The sequence below is a fragment of the Oratosquilla oratoria genome, chromosome 31 (genome assembly GCF_046742065.1).
Source record: "Oratosquilla oratoria isolate Oo_2021 chromosome 31, ASM4674206v1, whole genome shotgun sequence".
NCBI lineage: Eukaryota > Metazoa > Arthropoda > Malacostraca > Stomatopoda > Squillidae > Oratosquilla > Oratosquilla oratoria.
The window spans coordinates 23,373,951-23,383,950 of NC_134807.1; the positions used below are offsets into that span (position 1 = coordinate 23,373,951).

Genomic DNA, 10,000 nt, shown 5'->3' on the forward strand with positions numbered 1-10,000 from the left:
GATGACGGAGCAGAGAGAGTGGGGAGAAGAGAGGAGAAGAGAGGAGAAGAGAGGAGGGAGTGTTGGTGGGGGAGGAAAGGGTCAGATGAGGGAGAAATCAAGAGTTTCGGTAATTGCTGGCGTCCAGCAGGGAGGAACAATGGGCGATGGCGGGGGAGAGGGGGGAGGGGAGTGGAGGGGAGGGAGGAGAAGGGAGTGGAGGGGAGGGGAGGGGAGGTGTAAGGGAGGGAGAAGAGAAGAGGGGAGAGAAGGGGAGGGAAGGAGAAGGGAGAGGAGGGGAGGGGAATGGAGGGGAGGGGAGTTGTAAGGGAGGGAGGAGAGAAATGGGAAGGGGAGGAGAGGAGAGGGGAGAGAAGGGAGGAGAATAGAGTGGAGGGGAGAGGAGGTGTAAGGGAGGGAAGAGAGAAGAGGGGTGGAGAGGAGAGGGGAGAGGAGGGAGGATAATAGAGTGGAGGGGAGAGGAGGTGTAAGGGAGGGAAGAGAGAAGAGGAGTGGAGAGGAGAGGAGAGGGGAGAGGAGGGAGGAGAAGAGAGTGGAGGGGAGAGGAGGTGTAAGGGAGGGAGGAGAGAAGAGGGGTGGAGAGGAGAGGAGAGGGGAGAGGAGGGAGGAGAAGGAAGTGGAGGGGACGGGAGGGTAAGGGAGGGAGGAGAGATGAAAGAAGGAGAGGAGAGGGGAGTGGAGAGGAGGGAGGAGAAGGTAGTGGAGGGTAGGAGAGGTGTAAGGGAGGGAGGAGAGAAGAGGGGAGGGGAAAAGAGGGTAGATGAAAGGAGGGAGGAGAAGGGAGTGGAGGGGAGGGGAGTTGTAAGGGGGGGAGGAGAGAAGAGGGGAGGAGAGGAGAGGGGAGAGGAGGGAGCGAGGAGAAGGTAGTGGAGGGGAGGGGAGGTGTAAGGGAGGGAGGAGAGAAGAGGGGAGGGTAAGGGAGGGAGGAAAGAAGTGGGGAGGGGAGGAAAGAAGAGGGGGGAGAGGAGGGAGGAGAAGGGAGTGGAGGAGAGGGGAGGTGTAAGGGGGAGGAGAGGAGAGGGGAGAGGAGGGAGGGATTAGTGAGAGAAAGTTAGGGAGGGCTGGGAGAAGAAAGGAAGGAGGGAGAAAAAGAGAGAGCGAGTGAGGGAAGAAAAGAGAGAGGAAAGAGGGAAAGAGATGAAAGGAAAGGGAAGGGAAGGCAGGGGAGGAGAAGGAAAAAATGGAGGGAAAAGGAGATGATAATAAAGGGGAAGGAAAGGAAAGAGAAGAGAGGAGAGAAGAGGAGTTAAAGAGAGAAGAAGAGAATGGAGTAGGGAGGAGTTGAGAGGAGGGAGGTGGGAGGAGGGGTGGGGAAAGGAGGAGGAAGAGAAGGAGCAGAAGGAAGAAGGAAAAGAAATAACAGGAGGAAAATAAATGGTGAGGCATAAAGAGGAGAAAAGAGAGGGGGAAAAGAGAGAGAGAAAGACGAGGGAGAAGGAAAAAGAGGAGGTAAAAGGGGAGTAGGGAGAGGAGGAAAAGGATGAAGAGGGGAAGGAGGGAAAGAAGGAAGAGGGGAAAGGGAAAGAGGAGGAAGAGTGAAAGAGGAAGAGGAGGAAGAGAGAAAGAAGAAGAGAAGGAGGAACAGGAGGTAGTAAGAGGAAGAGGCAGGAGACGAAAAGAAGGAAGATGGGAAGGAGGAAAAGGAAGAGTAGGAGGAAGGAGCAGGAGGGGAAGCAGATGGAGGAAAAAAATGTTCAGGAAGATGAGGAGGGGAGAAGGAAGGGGGAGGAGGAGGAGGAGGAGGAGGAGGAGGAGAAATAAAAACGATGCCTTCCCCTCTTTCAGAGGAACAAGAGAGAGAGAGAGAGAGAGAGAATATGAGAGAAAGAGAGAGAGATAGAGAGAGAATGTATGAGAGAGAGAAAAGAGAGAGAGCGAGAGAGTATGAGAGAATATGAGAGAGAGAGAGAGAGAGAGAGAGAGAGAGAGAGAGAGAGAGAGAGAGAGAGAGAGAGAGAGAGAGAGAGAGAGAGAGTGGATCAATGCTCCCCCTAAACATCACCCACTACCCCATCCCGAGAGAGAAAGAGAAAAAGAGAGAGAGAGAGAGAGAGAGAATATGAGAGAGAGAGAGAGAGAGAGAGAGAGAGAGAGAGAGAGAGAGAGAGAGAGAGAGAGAGAGAGAGAGAGAGAGAGAGGGGGTGGTGGATCAATGCTTCCCACTAAACATCTCCCCCTACCCAATCCCGAGAGAGAGAGAGAGAGAGAGAGAGAGAGAGAGAGAGAGAGAGAGAGAGAGAGAGAGAGAGAGAGAGAGAGAGAGAGAGAGAGAGAGAGAGAGAGAGAGAGAGAGAGAGAGAGTGGATCAATGCTTCCTACTAAACATCACCCCCCTACCCTATCCCTTGTGGAGGAAGCGTATAGTCTCCACAGGGGTGAAACGCGACTGTAATAATGGAAATAATCAGGCGTATGAATTATAATTCATTTTACTTCTGTGACGAGTCCTGTAGTGCTGTGAGTCGTAAAAGAAGCAATATTCGCAAGGAAGGGAATGAAACGAAGAGACGCTGAGTATGATGAGAATTATTATATATATAAAAAAAAGTATGAGGATGTTTTCGCTCCCATGCCTAGCCACCTCGCTTTGCGGGTGACAATGTCCTTTGGAGCAATATGTACATACATATACATATATAAGTGCAGAAACTGCAACTGGAAATGCCTTTCCAGAGTTGGCCTCCAGAACCAACTTAAATGGCCACTTTCCAGGCGCAGATTCATGGTCTTTTGAGACAGACGGATACCATGAATATATATATATATATATATATATATATATATATATATATATATATATATATATAATATATATATATACATATATATATATATATATATATATATATATATATATATATATATATATATATATATATATATATATCATCCCTTCACAACCACTTTCCACTCATGTCTATATCTTGTCTTCTCCCCTCCCTGCTCAACAGACATTCCCCTTGTACCCAAGGTCCCCTTCACCTCATCCATTCAGTCCATTCTCGCTTTCCCTAAACTTCCCTCCATCCAATTATGCCTTCTTCACTAGTTTTTCCGTATGTCCAAATCACCTCAGTATTTTGTGACTAATTCGACTGTACAACCTATACTGTAAATACGATGTCAGACTTACGAATGTTTCAACTTACGAAGATTCTTCCGAGGCGTAACTTGTTCGTAACTCGAAATCTTAAAAGATTCAACATGGTAATTTTTTTTTTTTGTAAGGGGGGGGGCGAGCAAAAAGGGGTGCCAGTTTCTGGAGCCAGAGAGACGTGGTTCGATACCCCAATAAGAATCAGCGCGTAACGGCAGTAATAGCATACCGTACTAAAAACCTCGATCTACAACAGAGGATCTTATGCCTAGCTACAGTTCATATGTTGGTAAATTGTCTTTGTTATGGCAACAGCAATATCTATAACCTATCATACATTGTCAAAAAGTTTAAAACCATAAGTAAATAATTAGAAATAGATGTGTATGTGTGTGTGTGTGTGTGTGTGTGTGTGTGTGTGTGTGTGTGTGTGTGTGTGTGTGTGTGTGTGTGTGTGTGTGTGTGTGTGTGAGCGTGTGTAAACAAGATAGACGTGAATCAATCTCATATAATAACGAGGTGAGACAATGGTGGACTGAGACATTGTTGCTGTTCTGCAAGGGCTGCAGGTCACCAAGAGGGTCGCCCGGCAGGTCAAAGCAGGTCAAGCGAGCGGCCTTTATCGACATCACCTTCAGCAACAGCAAGTAAATGTTTTACTTCCAGCATGTTCGAAGAAGGACCTGGAAGGCTCCTTCAGGGTGATCCCCGGAAAGGGTCACCCTGAGACGCCGTCAGCATGTGGTCCGCATGATGTTATTTTTGTGCACTCAGTTACCTTATGTTATACTGTTTATATTTTGTCTGTTTCCATTGGACACCCGGTTGTAAATGCATATAGTCCTTTGAGTTATTTGTTTGTAGTTATGAATGTTTATCTATGTTGTCTTATGCATGCTACCGTTCTAAGTACTGCAGTTCTAAGCTCAATACTAAGTTCTAAGTATTAAGTTCAGTTTCTTATTTGCCTTGGGTGTGAACCCTTTTGTATTTGGTGTGAACACCATGTGTATACTAAATTTGAGACCCAGTACTTTTTGGGTGTTTTTGTCCAGTGGGAGAGGTTGGTCATTTGAACTGACTATTTCGCGTTTCTTAGATTCATGGTAATCTGGGGCTGGAATTGTCACTAAGGACTTCTAAGGGTATGAAGGCACTCTGGTTTGTGGCAGCCATTGTTCCATCTTACTTTTTTTTTTTTTTTTTTTTTTGGTGACACAGTGGTATTATTATGTCATCTACATAAGTGAAAGTTTCGATGCTCTGCTTTAGGTTTGGTATGGGCAGGTCGTGTATGAATAGGTCAAATAGCGGTGGTGCTATTATTGTCCCTTGAGGTACTCCGCTGTTTGGTATTTAGGTCCCAGCTAGAGAGTTGTTCTATTACACACTCAACTCTCCCCGGCCGGATGGTTTGTCGGCAATGTGTTATTACTATTGTGATTTTTTATTATCCTTTGTGACAGGATATGTCCGGATATTGTGCCTAAAACCTTATTCATATGTGCTATCACCTTTACTGTCAGGTGCACTTTCTTAATGAATATATCCAATACTTGTTGGGTGAGGTTTATAAGCAATGTGGTGGTAGCGTGGACCTCTTTTGAATCTATATTGAATTGGTGAAGCATATATATTTGTTCTGAATCTTTCTAAAATCGATCTCCCAATCAGTCTAGATATGGTATTTCTGTAGAACTTTGGGTTCTCTGTCTGTTTGTTGAGTTTCAATATAAGGACAATGTGTGATCTTTTTCAAGATCTTTTGGTACCATTGTGCAACCAGTAATGTCCAAAATATAATTTAGGATTTTTTATTGCTTCAGGACACAAATGTAGTCTGGTATCTTGTCAGGGCTTTCTGCGTGTTCTTTCAATTTCTAGATGGTATTTTCTATGTCTCTCTTAGAAAAATTTTGGGGTAATTTCTACGTCTAATTTAATTTTGCGTATCTATTTAGTTATGATTCTGGTTCATGGTGATGTGGATTGGAAGCTTGTTTTGAAGAAACGATTAATGATATCGCTTTGTTGTTTTTGGTGGTGATATAATGTTCTGTGGTATTTCAACTCAATGAGGGATGAATTTTATTTTTCTATATCTCACTTTGTTATGGACCAAAAGGTCACCTGTCGGCTTTCATATTTTGCCAGTGTGACTTACCATAACTCGTTTTCCCTTACTAGGCCACCAAACGTTCCAAAGCAAAAACGTTTTCTTTATTTCCCTACTGGATCATCTAACGTTCCATAAAAAATCAACATTTTACTTAGGTAATGAAATATGAAACACTCGAACCGTCACCATTTCGGCCACAGGAAATTAGGACAGAAACTCAAAAATTCTTTGACGGAAGTCTCTTCTTCTGCGCCGAATTAGCAACGTGCCCCTTCCGTGTAATCATAAGAGGATTACCAGACCCCCAACCTAATTTTTTTTTTTTTCACTTTCCCTCTTTTCAGGACAAAATGTTTTCTTTCTCTCACCGCCCCCAAACACACACAACCGCAACACAGAGTCTCCAGTTTGTTTCCTTACACCTTGGGTCGCGACCCAAAGTTAGGACGCCAAGCCATTTGAATGGGTTACCAAGGATTTGTGGACTTGTTATTTTCCCAATATTCTTATTCAAAATATTATCACAGAGTTAATCTTGATTGTAGAATTCCAAATCATTATTAGCTAAAGTTAAGCAAAACAGTGAGACATAGACGATTTAATTCAGGTGAAAAAACTATCAACATCTACTCTTGTTTTTTAAGTGTTTATGAAGGTAAAGGTCGATCTGGTCAGGTTTTTGGGTCACAGCCAAAAAGAGTTACGAAGCACAGCTTTACAGAATTCCTTTCCCATAACGTCTCTGGAAAGACGCAGAGTGCGGGGTGAACTAATAGAGGTATTCAAATGGGTCAAAGGATCTAATAGAGCATTGGTTTGCAACCTGGGGTCCGTGACCCCTTGTGGAACCATAGAGCTTCATAAATGAGATCATAATCCGGAAACTAGTGACAGTTAGTGGATGCACAACGATTAAATCTAATGATGAAGTGGTCTCCAGTTAGGTAAGGAACAGCAGGCCATAAATAGGGGGTATATTAGAAAACGTGTTGAAAACCATCGTAATAGAGGTATTCAAATGGGTCAAAGGATTTAACAAAGGTGATACAGACAGTCATCATTTCAAGACAACAGGGCAGGACTGGTAGAAATTAAATTAAATTGGACAAATTTAGGTTTAAGAAGGAAATGGACAAGAACTGGTTTACCAATTGAGTGATTAACGAATGGAATAAACTTAGTAACCATGTAATTAGCGCTGAAACTATAGGTTACTTTAAGAGAAGATGAGATAACTTTATGAATGGGGATGATAGTTGATATATATACATATACATACATACATATATATATATATAGATATATATATATATATATATATATATATATATATATATATATATATATATATATATATATATATATATATATATGACCAAGAAAAAGCAAACAGCAACCAAAATCCTCAGCCTAGAAGGCATACTGCATGAGATGGTTAGAAAACCTGTATTAGTAGAAAGAAGAAAAACAGTTGACCTGATCGCAGTATTTAGAACCATGAGAAGAGTAGATATATTTGGCAGATTTTTTTTTTTTTTTTTTTTTTTTTTTTGAGGGGGAAGCTGGTAAGAAACAATCGAAAACTTGGTGGAGATGAAGAGACAATGCTATTCGAGTGTAGTTATTTCCCTGTGAGTTATAATTAGGTAAATACAAACACACAAACACACACAATACCTCCAGACTTCGACGCCATATCACCCCCCTATTACCACGCTCTCGTTCCTGTTTGCCTGATCCCCCAGAGGAATATATGCCCTCCATCAACAATTACGCCCCCACCCACCACGGGGGGGAGGGGGTTATCGTCCCCCCCCCCCACCTTCTGTAGAGGCGTGGCTTTTCTCTCCACGTGCCAATGCCAAGTCACTACCAGATGATTTTATTCTCCTCTTCCTCCTCCTCCTCCTCCTCTTCCTCTTCATCCTACTTCTTTTCCTCTTCCTACTCTTCCTCCTTCTCCTCTTCCTCCTACTTCTTTTCCTCTTCCTACTCCTCCTCTTCCTCCTCCTCTTCAACCTACTTCTTTTCCTCTTCCTACTCTTCCTCCTCCTCCTTTTCCTCCTCCTCTTCTTCCTACTTTTTTTCCTCTTCCTACTCTTCCTCCTCCACCTCTTCATCCTACTTATTTTCCTCTTCCTCCTCCTCCTCCTCTTCTTCATCCTACTTCCTTTCCTCTTCCTACTCTTCCTCCTCCTCCTCTTCATCCTACTTCTTTTCCTCTTCCTACCCTTCCTCTTCATCCTACTTCTTTCCCTCTTTCTCCTCCTCCTCCTCTTCATCCTACTTCTTTTCCTCTTCCTACTCTTCCTCCTCTCCTCCTCCTCCTAGTCCTCTTCATCTGCCGTATAAAAAAGACTTAAAAGTCTAAACTTATTCTCACTTTCAAAAAGAAGAATGCGAGGAGATTTAATCGAGGTTTTTAAAATGTTCAAAGGCTTTGACAACATCAATGTCGAAGATTACTTCTTATTAGACCAATCAAATACAAGAAGACGTCACGATTTTAAAGTAATTGGTAAAAGATTTTCTTCGAATGAAAGTAAACACTTCTTCTTTAACCGGGTTGTTAATGTGTGGAACTCGTTACCTTCCACTGTCGTTGAAAGTAACACAATAATAACATTTAAAAAACGCTTTGATAAATATTTGGACTCTAATCCGCAAATGAAATATTACCCCTTGCAATAAAAGATCTGACAACCGGGCATTTAACTGTAATTGGATAGGATAGTGGTAGCAGTAGTGTTAGTTCATCTCCTGCCCTATTTTCTTAATTGTAGCTTAGTTTAGTAAACACAAACAGCCTCGTTAGGGCCAATAGGCCTGCTGTTATTTGTTCTTCCTTTGTGTTCCTTTATGTACTTCTCTTTCTCTTCCTACTCTTTCTCCTCCTCCTTTTCATCCTACTTCTTTTCCTCTTCCTACTCCTCCTCCTCTTCATCCTACTTCTTTTCCTCTTCCTCCTCATCCTCTTCTTCCTCCTATTTCTTTTCCTCTTCCAACCCTCCTCCTCCTCTTCATCCTACTTCTTTTCCTCTTCCTCCTCCTCCTCCTCCTCTTCATCCTATTTCTTTTCCTATTCCTACATTTCCTCTTCACCCTCCTCTTCATCCTACTTCTTTTCCTCTTCCTACTCCTCCTCCTCCTTCTCCTCTTCATCCTACTTCTTTTCCCCTTCCTACTCTTCCTCCCCCTCCTCCTCTTCATCCTACTTCTCCTCCTCCTCTTCCCCCTCCTTTCCCTCCTGTTCTTCCTCCTTCTCCTCCTCCTCCTCCTCTTGCTCTTCATCCTACTTATTTTCCTATTTCATTCCACCTTGTTCACAAATTCTCCTCTGCCTCCTCCTTCTCCTCCTCCTCCTTCCCCTCCTCTTCATCCTACTTCTTTTCCTCTTCCTATTCTTCCTCCTCCTCTTCCTCCTCCTTTCCCTCCTGTTCTTCTTCCTCCTACTCCTCTTCTTCTTCTTCATCCTACTTATTTCCCTATTGCATTCCACTTTTTCCACAAGTTCTCTTCTGCCTCCTCCTCCTCCTCCTCTTCCTCCTCCTCTTCCTCGTCATCCCACAACAACGATCCACCAAAATAGGGTGGTTGTGGTATGTTCCATTCAATGAACATCTTGATAACTTCAGTGACACCCCTACGGACCAGAGACACGCAGCTTTCTTTTACAGTTGGGGATTAATTTCCACTCAGAGAAGAAATGTTGAATAATTTCATCCTCTACTATATCTTCGTTCTGGTCCTACGCTCCTTAAGTTTCCTCCTACGCTCCTTAAGTTTCCTCCTACGCTCCTTAAGTTTCCTCCTACGCTCCTTAAGTTTCCTCCTACGCTCCTTAAGTTTCCTCCTACGCTCCTTAAGTTTCCTCCTACGCTCCTTAAATTTCCTCCTACGCTCCTTAAGTTTCCTCCTACGCTCCTTAAATTTCCTCCTACGCTCCTTAAGTTTCCTCCTACGCTCCTTAAGTTTCCTCCTACGCTCCTTAAGTTTCCTCCTACGCTCCTTAAGTTTCCTCCTACGCTCCTTAAGTTTCTCTCCCTGACCGTCTCTGAGACTTCATTTCTTCGTAGATAGAAGCGCTGGTTATCGGCAACGAATGACACTCCTGCCTCAGCCTATTCCCCTCCATAATCACTCCATTCTTCTCCACCATTCCTTCGTCTTCTCCTCCACATAGTCCCGTCCACGCTCACCCTCACAGTGGATGTCGATGAAGTAAAATTGTCTTTCTTTTTTCTTTTTTCTTTTTTCTCTTTCGCTTCTCTTTCTCCTTTCTACCATCAAACACAACCGTCCTCTTCCATGCCATACCATACCACCACCACCACCACTACTACCATTACTATCACCACCATCACAACAATAAACTATTACCAACAACAGACGACGCCATACTTCTTAGTCAACATTTACACAAGAACATAAGAATGGAGGAGACTGCAGGAGACCATAAGGCCTACACCAGGCAGTTCCATGTCCCTTACCAGCTGTCATCCCCATCCATAAAATTATCTAATAATCTCTTAAAACAACCAATAGTTTCAGGTCTCACTAAGTCTATTCCATTCGTTAACTACTCTAGTTACGCCAAGTTATTTTGTTTAGCCTCGGGAAAAAAATTTCTGTGCCTTTAAATAGTTTATTAATGTTAACGCTGAGTTTGTTCATCTGAGGTTCGGCTCCCATTCAGTCACCCAACCCATCTCCTCATTCACGCCAACATCCCCTTCCCACCTCCTCCCATTTTCTCTTTCGTTTTCTCTTCTTCCCCTCCTCCC

General features: G+C 43.4%; 1 protein-coding gene across 2 annotated transcripts in view; it reads left to right on the forward strand.

Annotated features, from left to right (window-relative positions):
* The window catches only part of chp (leucine rich repeat containing G protein-coupled receptor chaoptin), a 679,434-nt gene that overhangs the window by 540,305 nt on the left and 129,129 nt on the right, over nt 1–10,000 (forward strand). The window contains exon 3 of one of the 2 annotated variants that reach the window (XM_076213437.1): nt 3,667–3,744. The exons of the other annotated variant lie outside the window; for it this stretch is intronic. Within the exon in view, the coding sequence (XP_076069552.1) occupies nt 3,667–3,744 (78 nt within the window). The remainder of the gene's footprint in view (nt 1–3,666; nt 3,745–10,000) is intronic. 2 annotated transcript variants of the gene reach the window in all.